This window comes from Oncorhynchus mykiss, chromosome 10 (genome assembly GCF_013265735.2).
Source record: "Oncorhynchus mykiss isolate Arlee chromosome 10, USDA_OmykA_1.1, whole genome shotgun sequence".
NCBI classification, from domain to species: Eukaryota; Metazoa; Chordata; class Actinopteri; order Salmoniformes; family Salmonidae; genus Oncorhynchus; species Oncorhynchus mykiss.
The window spans coordinates 37351821-37370086 of NC_048574.1; the positions used below are offsets into that span (position 1 = coordinate 37351821).

General features: G+C 44.0%; 2 protein-coding genes across 3 annotated transcripts in view; one reads left to right on the forward strand and one right to left on the reverse strand.

Annotated features, from left to right (window-relative positions):
- The first annotated feature begins 2105 nt into the window (after window positions 1-2105).
- On the forward strand, window positions 2106-8176 carry LOC110533815. Its single transcript, XM_021618343.2, has 2 exons — window positions 2106-2422; window positions 3871-8176. Exon 2 carries the CDS (start codon window positions 3897-3899, stop codon window positions 6219-6221), a length of 2325 nt encoding a protein of 774 aa, XP_021474018.2. The 5' UTR covers window positions 2106-2422; window positions 3871-3896; the 3' UTR covers window positions 6222-8176.
- A 2192-nt stretch (window positions 8177-10368) lies between these two features.
- The window catches only part of LOC110533816 (bromodomain and WD repeat-containing protein 3), a 33633-nt gene continuing 25735 nt past the window's right edge, over window positions 10369-18266 (reverse strand). For both annotated transcript variants that reach the window (XM_021618344.2, XM_021618345.2), the window contains exons 37-40: window positions 14230-14402; window positions 14006-14094; window positions 13758-13889; window positions 10369-13450 (exon numbers count right to left, since the gene is read on the reverse strand). In XM_021618344.2, the coding sequence (XP_021474019.2) occupies window positions 12714-13450; window positions 13758-13889; window positions 14006-14094; window positions 14230-14402 (1131 nt within the window). In that variant the 3' untranslated portion in view covers window positions 10369-12713. The remainder of the gene's footprint in view (window positions 13451-13757; window positions 13890-14005; window positions 14095-14229; window positions 14403-18266) is intronic.

An 18266-nucleotide genomic window follows, 5' to 3' on the forward strand; every position in this document is an offset into this window, starting at 1 on the left:
GGGGGTTCTCGTCAGACAGGCGGTGGCGTAACTGAGGTGTGGGCGGTGAGCGAGCTTGATTGATGTTAAGGTTTGCGTCTCTGGATCACGGCAGTGAGCGAGAGGATGACTCACCCTCTGTCTGATATGATATTCACCCTCTTTGCAGCAGCTCAGCCAGTGCATACCTCCCAAGCTCCTCCTGCAGTGCTCTGTAAAGGTCTGCTCAATCACCCCTAAATGATACTTATGCTGCTTTCAAAACAACTGGGACTCTGAAATCTCAGACTTCAGTGCGTTCAAGACAACTGGGAACTTGGGGAGAAAATGAGCTCTGACTGGGAAAAATAGTTTTGAATGGTCACAAACCCTCTTATAACACTATCCTAGACTCCTACAATAATTTTCTAATTGTCATCTGAGTAGAGTTGTAGACTACTTGCACATCGTTTCAGCCCTTCACATTAGCCTTTAGAGCACATCTATTTACAAATGTTGAAAACATTGCAAACATAATTATTCTTTGTGGTGTGGATAGGGCTACCTACACAGATTTCTTTGAATCTGTGTATCTGTCTAATATAAATGTCACACCAGTGCATCACTAATCACTTGACAGACAGACAGACGAGATAGATAGATACTTTTGGTGATGTAGTGTATGTGGACACCTGCTCCTCGAACATCTCATTCCAAAATCATGAACATTAATATGGAGTTAGTACCCTCTTTGCTGCTATAACAGCCTCTGCTCTTCTGGGAAGGCTTTCCACTAGATGTTGGAACATTGCTGTGGGGACTTGCTTCCATTCAGCCACAAGAAAATTAGTGAGGTCAGGCACTGATGTTGGGCAATTAGGCGTGGTTTGCAGTCGGCGTTCCAATTCATCCCAAAGGTGTTCGATGGAGTTGAAGTCAGGGCTCTGTGCAGGCCAATCAAGTTCTTCCACACCGATCTCAACAAACAATTTCGGTATGGACCTCGCTTTGTAAACAGGGGCATTGTCATGCTGAAACAGGAAAGGGCCTTCCCCAAACTGTTGTTCTTAGTTCTAGTGATGGGAAATCTTAACGCTACAGCGTACAATGACATTCTAGATATTAATTATAATTGTCTAGAATGTCATTGTACGCTGTAGCGTTAAGATTTCCCATCACTAGAACTAAGGGGCCTAGACTGAACCATGAAAAACTGCCCCAGACCATTATTCCTCCACCAAACTTTACAGCTGGCACTATGCATTTGGGCAGGTAGCATTTTCTCCTGGCTTCCACCAAACCCAGATTCGTCCGTCGGACTGTCAGATGGTGACCCGTGATTCATCACTCCAGAGAACGCATTTCCACTGCTCCAGAGTCCAGTAAGGGCAAGCTTTACACCCCTCAAGCCAACACTTGGCATTGTGAATGGTGATCTTAGGCTTGTGTGTGTAACAGTATAACTTTAGACCGTCCCCACGCCCATACCCGGGCGCGAACCAGGGACCCTCTGCACACATCAACAACAGTCACCCACGAAGCATCGTTACCCATCGCTTCACAAAAGCCGCGGCTCTTGCAGAGCAAGGGGAACCACTACTTCAAGGTCTCAGAGCAAGTGACGTGACCGATTGAAACGCTATTTAGCGCGCACCACCGCTAACTAGTTAGCCGTTTCACATCCGTTACATGTGCAGCTGCTCAGCCATGGAAACCCATTTCATGAAACTCCCAATGAACAGTTATTGTGCTGACATTGCTTCCAGAGCCAGTTTGGAACTCAGTAGTGAGTGTTGCATCCAAGGACAGATCATTTTTACACGCTACATGCTTCAGCACTGTTTGTTGCTCCTAGAAGCATCCACTTCACAATAACAGGCACTTACAGTTGATCGGGGCTGCTCTAGCAGGACAGAAATTTGACAAACTGACTTGTTGGAAAGGTGGCATTCTATGACGGTACCACATTGAAAGTCCCTCACTGAGCTCTTCAGTAAGGCCATTCTACTGCCAATGTTTGTCTATGGAGATTGCATGGCTGTGTGCTCGATTTTACATACCTGTCCGCAAAGTGTGGCTGAAATAGCCAAATCCACTAATTTGAAGCGTGTCCACATACTTTTGTATACATTGTGTAGATATCTGATAGATAGATAATCCCATAATGAACAAACAGAGCTTCGTGAGTTACCTTAAAGTCGTGACGCCAGATTGCCATGGAAACTAGACTACGCTCGCAGCTGAGAGAAAACAGTGCGCTGTAGAACTTCAGTTTGTTTCCTTAAGCGCCACTGTCGTGTTGGGTTGGACAGCGATCAAGAACGAACCTACATCTTCTAAAGATAATAGCGCATTGTGCACGGTGTCTACGGGTCGGAGATCCCAATTTAACCTGTTGGATATCACTTATTGTTGTTTTGCTTACTATACTTTGGCTAAGTTCTACCCTTTCCTCAGCAGTCAGGTGAGTAGGCTAAAGTATATTATTTAATTGTATGATCATTGTCATGCTACATTTGATACAGGAATCATTTCGAAATGCATAAGGTTTGTGCTTTATTATTTATTTATGTCAATATCAATCAAATGCACATTTGGTAGGCTAATGAAATGCATTGCTCACGGATTGATTAAACAATAGCAAACAGTGTTGGCCAGTGTGTAAATTATACCTTACAATATTGCATCAGATGAAGACGTGGAAGAATAGGTGTAGGGTAAACTCAACATGTTTTATTTTTTTATTTTAAATAGGCAATTTTATTAGTTTCTGTTCAATAAAATATGTGTTAATTTTTATATAGCTTACGTGGTCTGTGAGTGTTTGCTAGACTAATAACGGGTTTGTAAATATTATTTTGGTAAATTGCATAGACTGTGCACATGCATTATCATTTCGATGAGTGTAGGCTAAAAATGACTGTAAAATAAAAACTCAAAGAGAACTGATTGATAGGCTAGCCTACACCATTTTTTACTAGATCGAATCTGATTATCAAGAACAACACTCCCGGCTTTAGCCTTTATACAATATTTGTATAGCAAATGTCTCAAATATACAACAACGAGAAATTGTGAATATGTGAGAAGTGGCGATAGTTTTTTTTACACGCATGCAGAAAATCCAAGAGAAGACGCAGCGAGAGGTGCTTTATTCAGTGACTGTATGACTCATACGGTCTTATCTAAAGAGTGGGAGCAGGCAGGCGGGCGAGATGGGGTTGCACATGAGACCAAAATTCTGCAGCATGCGACTATTATTCTAGTACATGATGGATTCCATAAGAACTGTCCGTGCAAACTTTTGGAACATGAGGGAAAGTAGACTATACATACCCCAAGTGTTGACCTCCCACCCCTGTTCAAGTTAAATCTGTAAAAGTAAGCTAACCTGATTTGTGGGATATCTTCTTAAAATGTTTACATAACCTTATTGATTTGTTTATACACAAGAGTATTATTCAATGAGTTCATTTATCAATTACTAAGTTGACAATAAAACCATTATAACCTCAAATCACAGGATCAAGTGCAAACAAGGTCAAGGTATGCTCAGTCATATTACTTATCCTCTAAGAGAAAGTTCCAAGCTGGTCACCTTCCTGTTGAATTTTTTATTTGACATCTTCCACCCCCCCTGTGTGCATGTGTTGTGTGTATCTTTGTGCGTGTACTGCTCTTATGCTTAGTAGTAACAACACATATTTTTTAGTTTTTAATTGTGCAATCTGCACTTTTGGTGTCTCTTGTGTTTCAGACACCCCTGAACTCAATGTGAATGAATGATACTATGAATTACTTAGTAGTGTTTCTTCCCTTGTCATAAAACACAGAATGTTTCCCATTGAACACACATTTTGTGGCATGAAATTACCCAGCTTCTTCCAAATACAATATTGTCTCCTTTTGCAGTTAAACCCAAGATAATTGATCTCCAAATGGATAGAAGATTCCACAACTTGACTCTGGAGCAAGTCCAGACTCTGGACCAGGTGTTGACAGAGGTGATCCCCATCCACGGCAGAGGGAACTTCCCAACCCTGGAGGTGAGACCCAAGGACATCATCCACGTAGTGAAGGACCGGCTGTTGGAGAGGGAGATCAGGGTCAGGGACATCCGCCTCAATGGCTCCACCGCCAGCCATGTGATGGTCAGGGACAATGGCACGGGCTACAGAGACCTGGACATCATCTTTGGAGTGGAGCTGCCCAGACAGGAGGACTTCCAGGTCATCAAGGAGGTGGTGCTGGGCAGCCTGCGTGACCTCCTTCCCCGTGGGGTTAACAGACGCAAGATCACCTGCCTCACCATGAAGGAGGCCTATGTGCAGAAGATGGTAAAGGTTTTCAATGAGCACGACCGCTGGAGCCTTATCTCACTGTCCAATAACAGGGGTAAAACAGTGGGGCTCAGGTTTGTAAGTTCCCTGCGACGCCAGTTTGAGTTCAGTGTGGACTCCTTCCAGATTATATTGGACCGTATGCTGGAGTCATACTGGGAGACTGAGAGGAGGCAAGGAGTTCAGTGTGAGGGATTGGAGTCACACAATGGCATTGTGTTACATCCAGATAGAGGGGCAGAGAAAGCCATAATGGTACCCCAGTATTCTTCCACCTCTGAGAATCTAAAAGAGGATAAAGACAAAGATCCAATGATGACTCGCGTCGCTGACAGTCCGTGCCACAGTGAACAGGTTGTTGTTCAAGAGGAAGAATCATCACATCCAATGAATGTGCATGCAACTGGAAAACAAGAGCCACTGGAAGTGTTAGAGAGAGCAGAGCTAGACCTGGGGACTCTGGAGAATGAGGAAGAGGTAGAAGAGGAGGGGGTGGTAAAGGTTGATACAGTACTTGAGATAAGAGTAGAGGAAAAAATGCCATTTGTTCAGAATACAGATTATCCCTCACTTATATCCTCCTCCAAAATATTGACAGACGTGATGGAACCTCTGGTGTCAAATATATCTGTAAACCCTCAAAGTAACATAGAGGAGTCACTGATCTCTGAGTCAAAAGACATCAAGCCATCCCCAGTGTTGCTCACAGAGAACTCAGTGCAAGAGCAACTTCAAGTGATGCCTCAATCCACATCCCAAGCCTGCACTGCTGTCACACAAAACGTACATCTTGAACATTTATTCCCTCCGCCAGCCAAGAAAACCTGTAACACATCCCAGGGAATTGTCCCTGACTATTGCCCCTCACCTAAACCACCAAGGAAGATGTCACGGAAGATGAGCAGCATCTCATCACTCCCTGAAAAATGGTCTTTATTAAAAGATTTGTCAGATCTGACAACACAGCTGTTTGAGCCTATAGAAATACTTCCAACACCTCAACCAAATCACTCTTTATTAGACACTGATCAAGGCCATTATTCATCCTCCTCAGGGTCCAGACAGAGGAACTCAGAGGGCACTAAAACATTCACAGACCACCTTACTCCAGCCGTTTCATCCCAGGATAAAAACATCTCACCCCGTACCGTAGAACAAATAGTCAGGGTGAAATATTCAAAAAAGCCTCCAGATTCAGAAGCTTCTGAGGAATCATTGTCCCTTCAAACAACAGGGAACCAAGTCCCAGAGACTGAACCTGCTGCTACTCAGGAACTAGCGCCACCAGAGACAACCACGGTCTGTCCACGGGCAGGGGCAAGTTCGGCCCCAAGGGACAAGGCCAGCATCACTGTGGTAGCAGAGTGCATGTATGGGGACTTTGAGCAAGCCATGGATCATCTGCGTTTCCGACTGATTGCCACCCATAACCCAGAGGAGATCAGAGGAGGTGGGCTTCTGAAGTATAGTGACCTGCTCGTGAGGAACTTCAGGCCAGCCAGCGAGACAGAGATCAAGTCCCTAGAGCGCTACATGTGCTCCCGCTTCTTTATTGACTTTCCTGATGTTAGCGAGCAGCAGCGCAAGATCGAGGCCTACCTGCGCTGCCACTTTGTTGGCGACGAGGAGACTAGCAAGTATGACTATCTGATGACCTTGCGTCGGGTGATAGATGAGAGTACAGTGTGTCTGATGGGACATGAGAGGAGACAGACACTCAATATGATCACTGTCCTGGCCCTGAGGGTACTGGGGGAACAGAACGCCATCCCCAACACTGCCAACGTCACCTGCTTCTACCAGCCTGCGCCATACATGGCTGACCCCATATTCAGCAGCTACTACATTCCCCAGGCAGCACAGCCACCTCTGCTTTACCACCCCTACCCTTTACATGTCCACATGCAGACCGGCCTGGTGTAGCCCCAGCATGTGAGTGGGGGAGAGCATGCGGGCTGCATTCTATATGGTTCTACTCTGTAACCAGAGGCACAAAATTGATTTTAAAAAGAAGAGGCATGAGCGCAATTTGTTCAATGCTTTGAAAAGACGCTGCCTATGACGTGAGACAGCGGACACAAAATGGGGAGAGTTGGAGCTTTATCTTTGGATAAAGGCCACCACGTCACTCTTTTCAAATGAAAAATGTTTTGATTGAGAGAGAATAGCTGATTACTCACTGAGAGCAAGCTGCAAGGGAAAATGTCACAGAGGGAAATGACAGTTTACGTGGCTGTTTCAGCTGCAGCAGCAGGCTAGGCTTTGTCTTTGTTACCTTCCTGTGACGCGGGGATCCTGTACTGTCAATTAATGACAAAGTTGTTCAAACATGACAGAAATACTGTATGAACAGTTGACTGAGCGTTTCTTATCATATACTATAGTGAGGTAGAGGACGGGCAAGTATGCTGCAGTGGATGAAGGTATAAACACTTCAAAATAATTAGACATACCATAGTTGATTTAGACAAAAATCACAAGACATTATGTTGAAATTAGACAGTATCTGATCAAGCCAAAAAACTGCGCTGTGTTTTAGAGAGAACCTGATGAGTTGTTCTTCACGAATGTAAGTGAATTAACTTTCTTGAAGTGATCACACTTGTGTTTAAAGGTAGACTCAGCAAAATGACGTTGCCACGAGCAACACCACAGGGACAGCAGGTAGCCTAGTGGTTAGAGCGTTGGGCCAGTAACTGAAAGGTTGCTGGATCGATTCCCTGAGTTGACAAGGTAGAAAGAAATCTGTCATTCTGCCCCTGAACAAGGCAGTTAACCCATTGTTCCCTGGTAGGCCGTCATTGTAAATAAGAATTTGTTCTTAACTGACTTGCCTATTTAAATAAAGGTTCAATTTAAAACATTGTCCCCAAAAACTATTGAGATGCAAGACCAGTCACACACAGTATCTGCACAGGTGTGCTTTAAGCTGTTCACAGCATTGTAGCCAGGGCACTGAAAAACCAGAGAAGTTGAGCCTCGCGCTTTAACGCTCTTAGTTCTTGCGGGAAATTGACCCACTATGCTGTCATATCGCTGAATCTACCTTTAATATTGTATTGTAACGTCACAAATCTTGATATGACATCATCAGCTGTGCTTAGATCTTGGGGAAATGTGGCGTAGAGTACATATTGATTTGTTTTCTGGGTGTTAATGTCTGACTGCATCCTTGGTAAATGTTTGAGTGTCTAATGAGTGACTACATGAATTTCAGGGCGAAATCAGGGTTAAGATAAGACAGATTCCAAAGTGTTTTAAACTATCACCCCTCAGTTTCGTTATGTGGTAGTATTTAGAAGTAAGATTTAGAGATCTAAATTGTAACTGTGAGACAGAATGACACTCACACCAAACATAGATTCACTGTTACTTATTTATGTGTGCCATTTCATTGTAAAAGACACCCAAGAGGTCATATGTAAAAAAAAATAAAAAAATAAATAAAAAAAAAAATAGAAAAAGTGTATTTTCAGCACAGGCGTGGCAGTAGGTGAGTTCCCTAACGGGCAATTGAATCTGAAGCACAATGTAAACGTACGCAACCTTGTTGTTAATTAGTGAACTATAGATGTATCGGATGTATGTGTGATTCACCAATTCAATATAGATGAAAGTCTAATGTAAATGTAACTGTGCAGTAATCTGGTACTTCTCATAAACCATAGCGTTGATTGTAAATTGTAATACAGTAATCTATGTTGGGATTCTTTAGGTATAATCATTTTGTCTCATTATCGGAACTTTATCTGGAGCTACTGTCATGTATCGGTAGAGAAACATCATGCATTTTCATGATCTCTGTATCCCCATTCATATTCAAATATTTGCTCAATTTGTATGGTCATTTTGATAATAAACCTCATGCATTTAAACATCCTCAGATTACTTGCATACAGCCTCTAGACAGTGATGCTGATTGCACTGGAGTGAAAAGTATCTGGTTGATGCTGAATGTCATTATCATGGCTTTCTGACAGGAGGTGACTTCAGCATTCCAAAGGAAGTAACACACTTAAAAAAATAAAACATTAATGTATTTTTTACAGTTTTATAACAGCGCAAATTGATACATTTGCCTGTTTCCATCCAGAGACCCTCAACATCACTGCAGTCTTTCTGGGCGTGCTGAAGCGCCATGCGTCAGAGGAGTGTTAAGTATTGTTGCTAGCTGAGTGTCTGACTCATCTCTCCAGTCTTCAGTGCATTATCTAGTGGAGGTACCTCCATCACAAGGCTAACTGGCTGAAAACCAACCAACCATACCACCAGACTTGTCCACTCTCCTCCTAGCTTCCATACCCTATCCAACACATAGGCTGCTACTCCTCCTCCTCACTCTCTCTGAGATAGAGCAGGTAACTGTGGGACAGTGGTGTGGGGTAGTCAGGGGCAGAGGCGGGGTGGGACTGACATCACTGCAGAGATATGGCCCATGGTGCATCTTTATGACTCATCATCATGGCTCTTTGAGGGGGCAGCCAGAGATGACTCACCAAGCCAGGGATGGGTTTTAAACAGCCAGACAAGAGTGGCTATTGTGGAATACACAGGGCCTGGTGAAGAGTGGCAGCTCAGCTTGTGCCAAGTGTGTTGACTGGCAGGATGTGAAAATCCTGCCGCGATGACTCAAACAATAACACGTCAACAGCATGGGGTCTGGGAAAACAAATGAGGTACAGGAGAAAATGGCTGGAACACATAGAGGAAGTGTGAATTCACAGTACCATTTTGCCATGAGTAGTGACATAACATTATATACAGTGGGGAGAACAAGTATTTGAAACACTGCAGGTTTTCCTACTTACAAAGCATGTAGAGGTCTGTAATTTTTTGTCATAGGTACACTTCAACTGTGAGAGACGGAATCTAAAACAAAATCCAGAAAATCACAGTCTGATTTTTAAGTAATTAATTAGCATTTTATTGCATGACATAAGTATTTGATCACCTACCAACCAGTAAGAATTCCGGCTCTCACAGACCTGAAAGTTTTTCTTTAAGAAGCCCTCCTGTTCTCCACTCATTACCTGTATTAACTGCACCTGTTTGAACTCGTTACCTGTATAAAAGACACCTGTCCACACACTCAATCAAACAGACTCCAACCTCTCCACAATGGACAAGACCAGAGAGCTGTGTAAGGACATCAGTGATAAAATTGTAGACCTGTACAAGGCTGGGATGGGCTACAGGTCAATAGGCAAGCAGCTTGGTGAGAAGGCAACAACTGTTGGCGCAATTATTAGAAAAAGTTCAAGATGACGGTCAAATCACCCTCGGTCTGGGGCTCCATGCAAGATCTCACCTCGTGGGGCATCAATGATTATGAGGAATGTGAGGGATCAGCCCAGAACTACACGGCAGGACCTGGTCAATGACCTGAAGAGAGCTGGGACCACAGTCTCAAAGAAAACCATTAGTAACACACTACGCCGTCATGGATTAAAATCCTGCAGCGCATGCAAGGTTCCCCTGCTCAAGCCAGTGCATGTCCAGGCCCGTCTGAAGTTTGCCAATGACCATCTGGATGATCCAGAGGAGGAATGGGAGAAGGTCATGTGGTCTGATGAGACAAAAATAGCTTTTTGGTCTAAACTCCACTCGCCGTGTTTGGAGGAAGAAGGATGAGTACAACCCCAAGAACACCATCCCAAACATGAAGCATGGAAGTGGAAACATCATTCTTTGGTGATGCTTTTCTGCAAAGGGGACATGTATCGCGGGATCTTGGCCAACAACCTCCTTCCCTCAGTAAGAGCATTGAAGATGGGTCGTGGCTGGGTCTTCCAGCATGACAACGACAGCAACGACAGCAAATCAATTACATAAAAATCATACAATGTGATTTTCTGGATTTTTGTTTTAGATTCCGTCTCACAGTTGAAGTGTACCTATGATAAAAAATTTGACCTCTACATGCTTTGTAAGTAGGAAAACCTGCAAATTCGGCAGTGTATCAAATACTTGTTCTCCCCACCATATCATGTTTTTCTATGGTGATTCAAGTGGGCATGTTTGTATTGTGTTTAGACAATGTGACAATGAGCCAAATACCAGGGGCACCAAGTTGGGAGAAAATCTGTCGCTCCTTTATTTAAAAAAACAAAACACACAATCAAAAATATTGTGTAGAAAAAAGTCACGTTTATTATTACACCTAGAATGTCATCATTGCTGGATTCAGAAACTACTAATCTGCTGCTTAAAGGCAAGTCCATTTACCATCTATTATATTAAGAGAACATGTTCACAAATTATTGAGTAGGGATTTATCCATTGGCCCAAGTGATGTTTTCAAACTATACCCACAGTTTGCAGACGACAGTTACTGCTGTCTCGTGATTAACTAACGAAAACCTTGATTGATTTTGCAGTCCCATCTCTTTCCCTAGTGTGGCAACATGACTAAGCAGTAGCATGGCCCATCAGATGACACTTAAGGGCTATTTCAGAGACCCTAAACCAGAGTGTAGTAGGCTGATTCATGGGGTAGTGGAGCCGGGTGTATCCTGGGGGCATGGGGAGCACAGGAGGGCTGATTCCTGGAACACTTAGCGTATGACACACACAGAGCACCTTATGTTAGGAAGTCGAAGGAGAGAAGAGAACCTGGCTGTCTGTAGCCTTGGTTTCTGTTTCTTAGGCAACGTTGCCAAGTGGCTCAGCTGTGTCGGACCCTCCGACCTTTGACCAAGCAAACACAACCCTCTGGTTCAATAATGCTCACAACAAAAAAATCTATCACAAAACAGCCCAGAAAAGGTGTATTTGTATGCAAATGTGTTGAGTATTATTGGCACAATTTATCTGTGTTTTGTACACAAATAAAAAGTCCTTCGTTGTTTAGAACTGCATGGAGCGAAATCTGTTCTTTGCTCTTTGTGGCTTGTCTGGTCATCCAATATTGTGATTAAGAGTAAAATCAGAGGGCAGGATAGCATACTCAGCCCAACAAAACATCTCAAATTCAGCTGCCACATACAATAGATACATGTGCAAACATTTCACCATCATTAATATTAGCTAAGGAATAATTGCAAAGTGTATAATACAGTGAAAAAATATAAATATTTCTGTAGTAAAAAAATTTCCTTTTCAGTATGAGGTGGAAGTGAGTGGTGGCTATGGGCGAGCCTCTCCCCAAAGTACCATGATGCACTTTGGTTTGTGTTTGAACATGCTGGGTTGAAGGACAGTGCCCTGGAAGTTATAAATTAATGTGTGCATTTGATTTAGATCAATGAAAGTATGTTCCGACCAACAGAAATGGAACTCAATGGTAGACCCTTATACAATCGCTTTGCATTTCTCCTTTCCAATTACCCACACTCTTTCACTACACTAGACATCACTCAACCATAACAACCACACGCTACAGGAAGAGGATACGGCAAAGCCTCTATTAACCTATTGTATGTGCAAATATACAAACTCTACAGAATTGATAAGGATTACGGGGGATATAGCATTAAACATTCAGTGGCCCAGGAGTTAACTAAGGAGGTCTGCCTCTGATTCAATGGCAGAACATTGTACTGTAGGCATGCAGCATTTTATTAGTAGACATAATTAATGATGGAAGAAGTCACCACAACTAATTAGAATCAATACGTTCCCACGCAAAGATAGTCTGAGAACTAAAACCCACAGACACAGCAGTCCTCTAAGACCTAGCCTGGATGCCTAAAAATAGATTAATGAATGCGGTGAATGAGCACACCAGAGTTGACCTCCCAAAGTAAATGATGGGGGTTGGGGAGGATGAAGCATAGTGGGAGGGTTAGCGTCAATCAGACAACCCAACACTGAGAGGGGGTCATGTGGAAGAGGGTAATTTAGGGAGAGATGTACTGTACTGTTCAGACAGAACACAAACAGAGAGAAGGAAAGGGAGCATCAGTCTGTCTGTCATCCAGATGTAGAGGACAGCAGAGCTTAGTCTCCTTGAGCTATAATATATGAGCACCAGTTTTTGGCATCTCTTGAACCTTTGTTGTTGTATGATCAGGAAGATCGGAGGTGAGAAGGAGGGTAAGAGAAAGATGGGGGAGGAAAACTGAGGATGAGAAGGAGAAGAGTTATGAGTTGATAGAAGAGGAGTAAGGGGAGTCTAAGGCCCAGGAGAGCAGTAAGTAAGGCGGAGGTGAGTGAGTTGACTTGTGGGTCCATGTTGATGAGTAGCTTTGAAGACCAGGGAGGGAGATTCCTTGGCAAGATAAGGAGCACCACTGCCAGTAGAGTCGTAAACAGTCTCGTACACAAAGCAAAATGATACAAAAATCAATAAAAAAATTAAAGCAAAATCCCTGAAGTATTAATTTAGTCAATTGTACAGTCTCACGCCTGGTGGGTAAGGTAGATAGGTGGTTGGTAGAAGGCCCAGTTTAAGGTGGTTTGAGGGGGTTGTGTGAGTCAGTGGTTCCAGCCCATAAGGTGGCTGACCCGGGCCTTTTCGGTCATGCGGCGTAGGCGTCCTGAGCGGGACATGCCTAGGTTGAGTGGGTCCTCTGTGGTCCCTGACTCGTCATCTGACTCGTCATTGTACAACACTGTCCTGCGGCCCTGGTTCCGAGTGTTCACCTGACCAGACTTACTACGGCTGCTGCTTTTCTGACCGCCCTCTGCCCCACCCTCACCCTGCTCTGAGTCCTCCTCCTCTTCTGATTCCTCCATTTCCTCAGGCTCCTCTTCGTCCTCAGGCTCCTCCTCTTCGTCCTCAGGCTCCTCCCCTTCCTCTTGATGCGGTGGCTGTGGCTGCTCCCCCTCTTCCTCCTGCTCATCTTCACCTTGTTCGTCTTCATCCTCCTCTTCCTGCTCCTCTGCCTGGACTCGTGCTCTCTTGGCTCTTTCTGGAGCTTCCTCTTCTTCCAGCATCCTCTTCCCAGAGACGGCCATCTTGCCCTTGACTTTGTAGCCCGTTTTTAAGCGGGGAGCTTTGCTGTAGTCGTGATCTCCCCCGTCCACAAACTTTCCAACCTCTGACTCACTGTCCGACTCACTGTCTGATGAGGAGGAGGATGATGAGGAAGACGAGGAAGACGATGACGAAGATGAGCTATTGGATCCTCCAGATCCCTCTCCCTCATCCTCCTGCAGCACTCGTCTCCTGTGGCTCTGTCTGGTGCCGTTAGTGAGAGGTCTGTTACCCTCTGGGGGGGAGAGAGAGAGGGGCACACAACGCCTCCCTGTTAAACATAGCACAGCAACACCTACTAAAGTAGCCTCCAGTAACTGCTGCCAAGTAGACTTACATGATAACCCTTTCTAATTGTGTGATTTTGGCAGCAGTGAAAACATAGTAATGATGTCATTAACTGCAGCGATTTAACCAGGCTGACTCCAAACATTCAAGCAGTTGTCAAAATCATACATTTGTCTAGATAGCGTGGTGAAACAGCTCTATGAAGGACTATTTATCCACTGCCTGCTGGAGTTGGTTACCCTGTGTAGTAATACCTGAGTTCTTGACGGGAGTGGTTTGGCTGCGGGTGACACGGTCAGCCCCTGGACCCCCACTGTGGCTTCCTGTCCCTGAGTTAGACGATGATGAGGGTTGGCTGTCCTCATCCACCATCACACTGCTCGTCTCTGACATTGCAACAACAGCAGCACGTCACGTAACCACCCAACCCACAGTTCACACTTCTCTAAAACACATACCGCCACACAGCGACACAAACATACACTCACGACAAGAGTGTTACCTTGAGATGGCCTGCGAGGCCGCTTCTTGGATAAGGTCTGTAATTCTTTTGGTGTTGGTTTCTTCCTTGACTTGTGCTTCCCTTTAGGACTAGAGTTAAAGAGACACCAAGACATAGTGTTTTAAGTGGAATCTGAATAGATCCTACAAGGAGTGGTACATAATAGTTGGGGTTATTGCAGTGGATTTAAGAGTTGTAGAGAGGGGTTTCAGCCAGGCCAGTACCTGGAGGGTCGGCTGGTGGGAGGGGAGCTGCCTCCGCTGTGCAGTCTCTTCCTGTAGCTGACACTCTGGCGACTCTTCCTCCGCTGGTTCTGTACTGCAGACTTGTAATCCGAGATGATGGAGATGATTTGTCTTTCAAAGAAGGCTGATAGGCTCAGGGTCATGGTGTAGATCTAGAGATGAAACAATGAAGATCAAAAATACCATTCTCTCACAAAACAGCGTGCCTTCAGAAAGTATTAATTATTCCACATTTTGTTACAGCCTGAATTCAAAATTCTATACACAATACCTCATGATGACAAAGCAAATACATGTTTTGAGAAATTTTTGCAAATGTATTGAAAAGGAAATGCAGGAATCTAATTTACATAAGTATTCACACCCCTGAGTCAATACATGTCAGAATCACCTTTCTGAGTATGTACAGTTGAAGTCGGAAGTTTACATACACTTAGGATGGAGTCATTAAAACTTGTTAATCAACCACTCCACAAGTTTCTTGTTAACAAACTATAGTTTTGGCAAGTCGGTTAGGACATCTACTTTGTGCATGACACAAGTCATTTTTCCAACAATTGTTTACAGACAGACTATTTCACTTATAATTCACTGTATCACAATTCCAGTGAGTCAGAAGTTTACATACACTAAGTTGACTGTGCCTTTGAATAGCTTGGGAAATTCCATAAAATGATGTCATGGCTTTAGAAGCTTCTGATAGGCTAATTTACATAATTTGAGTCAATTCAAACTCAGTGCCTCTTTGCTTGCCATCATGGGGAAATCTAAAGAAATCAGCCAAGACCTCAGAAAAAAATTGTAGACCTCCACAAGTCTGGTTCAGCCATAACAAAAGGGGTTAAATACTTTTATTTATTTTTTAATAAAAAGAAAAAAAAAGCATTTATTTATTTAGTTAATACATTTTTTGTAAAAAAAAACATTTTTAATTACCCCCGTTTTCTCCCCAATTTTGTGGCATCCAATTGGTAGTTACAGTCTCGTCTCGTCGCTGCAACTCCCGTACGGACTCGGGAGAGGTGAAGGGCGAGAGCCGTGCGTCGTCCGAAACACAACCCAACCAAGCCGCACTGCTTCTTGACACAATGCCCACTTAACCTGGAAGCCAGCCGCACCAATGTGTCAGAGAAAACACAGTGCACCTGGTGACCGTGTCAGCGTGCACTGCTCCCAGGCCCGCCACTGGAGTCGCAGTGCGCGATGGAACAAGAATATCCCTGCAGCCAACTATCGGACCACCATTTTATTACGTTTGCAATTGCAACAAATAATCTGCTCAGACCCCAACCAAGGAACATCCAAAATCGTGTTATAAATTCACAGACAACACAAAGATTCCTTGATGTCCTTCCAGATTCCCTCTGTCTACCCAAGGACGCCAGAGGACAACAATCAGTTAACCACCTAACTGAGGAACTCAATTTAACCTTGCGCAATACCCTAGATGCAGTTGCACCCCTAAAAACTAAAAACATTTCTCATAAGAAACTAGCTCCCTGGTACACAGAAAATGCCCGAGCTCTGAAGCAAGCTTCCAGAAAATTGGAACGGAAATGGCGCCACACCAAACTGAAAGTCTTCCGACTAGCTTGGAAAGACAGTACCGTGCAGTACCGAAGAGCCCTTACTGCTGCTCGATCATCCTATATTTCCTAACTTAATTGAGGAAAATAAGAACAATCCGAAATTCCTTTTTGATACTGTCGCAAAGCTAACTAAAAAGCAGCATTCCCCAAGAGAGGATGGCTTTCACTTTAGCAGTGATAAATTCATGAACTTCTTTGAGGAAAAGATTATGATTATTAGAAAGCAAATTACGGACTCCTCTTTAAATCTGCGTATTCCTTCAAAGCTCAGTTGTCCTGAGTCTGCACAACTCTGCCAGGACCTAGGATCAAGAGAGACGCTCAAGTGTTTTAGTACTATATCTCTTGACACAATGATGAAAATAATCATGGCCTCTAAACCTTCAAGCTGCAAGCTGGACCCTATTCCAACTAAACTACTGAAAGAGCTGCTTCCTGTGCTTGGCCCTCCTATGTTGAACATAATAAACGGCTCTCTATCCACCGGATGTGTGCCAAACTCACTAAAAGTGGCAGTAATAAAGCCTCTCTTGAAAAAGCCAAACCTTGACCCAGAAAATATAAAAAACTATTGGCCTATATCGAATCTTCCATTCCTCTCAAAAATTTTAGAAAAGGCTGTTGCGCAGCAACTCACTGCCTTCCTGAAGACAAACAATGTATACGAAATGCTTCAGTCTGGTTTTAGACCCCATCATAGCACTGAGACTGCACTTGTGAAGGTGGTAAATTACATTTTAATGGCATCGGACCGAGGCTCTGCATCTGTCCTCGTGCTCCTAGACCTTAGTGCTGCTTTTGATACCATCGATCACCACATTCTTTTGGAGAGATTGGAAACCCAAATTGGTCTACACGGACAAGTTCTGGCCTGGTTTGGCTCTTATCTGTCGGAAAGATATCAGTTTGTCTCTGTGAATGGTTTGTCCTCTGACAAATCAACTGTAAATTTCGGTGTTCAACAAAGGTTTCGTTTTAGGACCACTATTGTTTTCACTATATATTTTACCTCTTGGGGATGTCATTCGAAAACATAATGTTAACTTTCACTGCTCTGCAGATGACACACAGCTGTACATTTCAATGAAACATGGTGAAGCCCCAAAATTGCCCTTGCTAGAAGCATGTGTTTCAGACATAAGGAAGTGGATGGCTGCAAACTTTCTACTTTTAAATTCGGACAAAACAGAGATGCTTGTTCTAGGTCCCAAGAAACAAAGAGATCTTCTGTTGAATCTGACAATTAATCTTAATGGTTGTACAGTCGTCTCAAATAAAACTGTGAAGGACCTCTGCGTTACTCTGGACCCTGATCTCTCTTTTGAAGAACATATCAAGACTATTTCAAGGACAGCTTTTTTACATCTACGTATCATTGCAAAAATCAGAAACTTTCTGTCCAAAAATTATGCAGAAAAATTAATCCATGCTTTTGTCACTTCTAGGTTAGACTACTGCAATGCTCTACTTTCCGGCTACCCGGATAAAGCACTAAATAAACTTCAGTTAGTGCTAAATACGGCTGCTAGAATCCTGACTAGAACCAAAAAAATTGATCATATTACTCCAGTGCTAGCCTCCCTACACTGGCTTCCTGTCAAAGCAAGGGCTGATTTCAAGGTTTTACTGCTAACCTACAAAGCATTACATGGGCTTGCTCCTACCTATCTCTCTGATTTGGTCCTGCCGTACATACCTACACGTACGCTACAGTCACAAGACGCAGGCCTCCTAATTGTCCCTAGAATTTCTAAGCAAACAGCTGGAGGCAGGGCTTTCTCCTATAGAGCTCCATTTTTATGGAACGGTCTGCCTACCCATGTCAGAGACGCAAACTCGGTCTCAACCTTTAAGTCTTTACTGAAGACTCATCTCTTCAGTGGGTCATATGATTGAGTGTAGTCTGGCCCAGGAGTGGGAAGGTGAGCGGAAAGGCTCTGGAGCAACGAACTGCCCTTGCTGTCTCTGCCTGGCCGGTTCCCCTCTTTCCACTGGGATTCTCTGCCTCTAACCCTATTACAGGGGCTGAGTCACTGGCTTACTGGGGCTCTCTCATGCCGTCCCTGGAAGGGGTGCGTCACCTGAGTGGGTTGATTCACTGATGTGGTCATCCTGTCTGGGTTGGCGCCCCCCCTTGGGTTGTGCCATGGCGGAGATCTTTGTGGGCTATACTCAGCCTTGTCTCAGGATGGTAAGTTGGTGGTTGAAGATATCCCTTTAGTGGTGTGGGGGCTGTGCTTTGGCAAAGTGGGTGGGGTTATATCCTTCCTGTTTGGCCCTGTCCGGGGGTGTCCTCGGATGGGGCCACAGTGTCTCCTGACCCCTCCTGTCTCAGCCTCCAGTATTTATGCTGCAGTAGTTTGTGTCGGGGGGCTAGGGCCAGTTTGTTATATCTGGAGTACTTCTCCTGTCCTATTCGGTGTCTTG

What these genes read in the sequence shown, in the direction of transcription:
- LOC110533815 (XM_021618343.2), top strand. Translation starts at nt 3,897, where the DNA reads ATGGATAGAAGATTCCACAACTTGACTCTGGAGCAAGTCCAGACTCTG.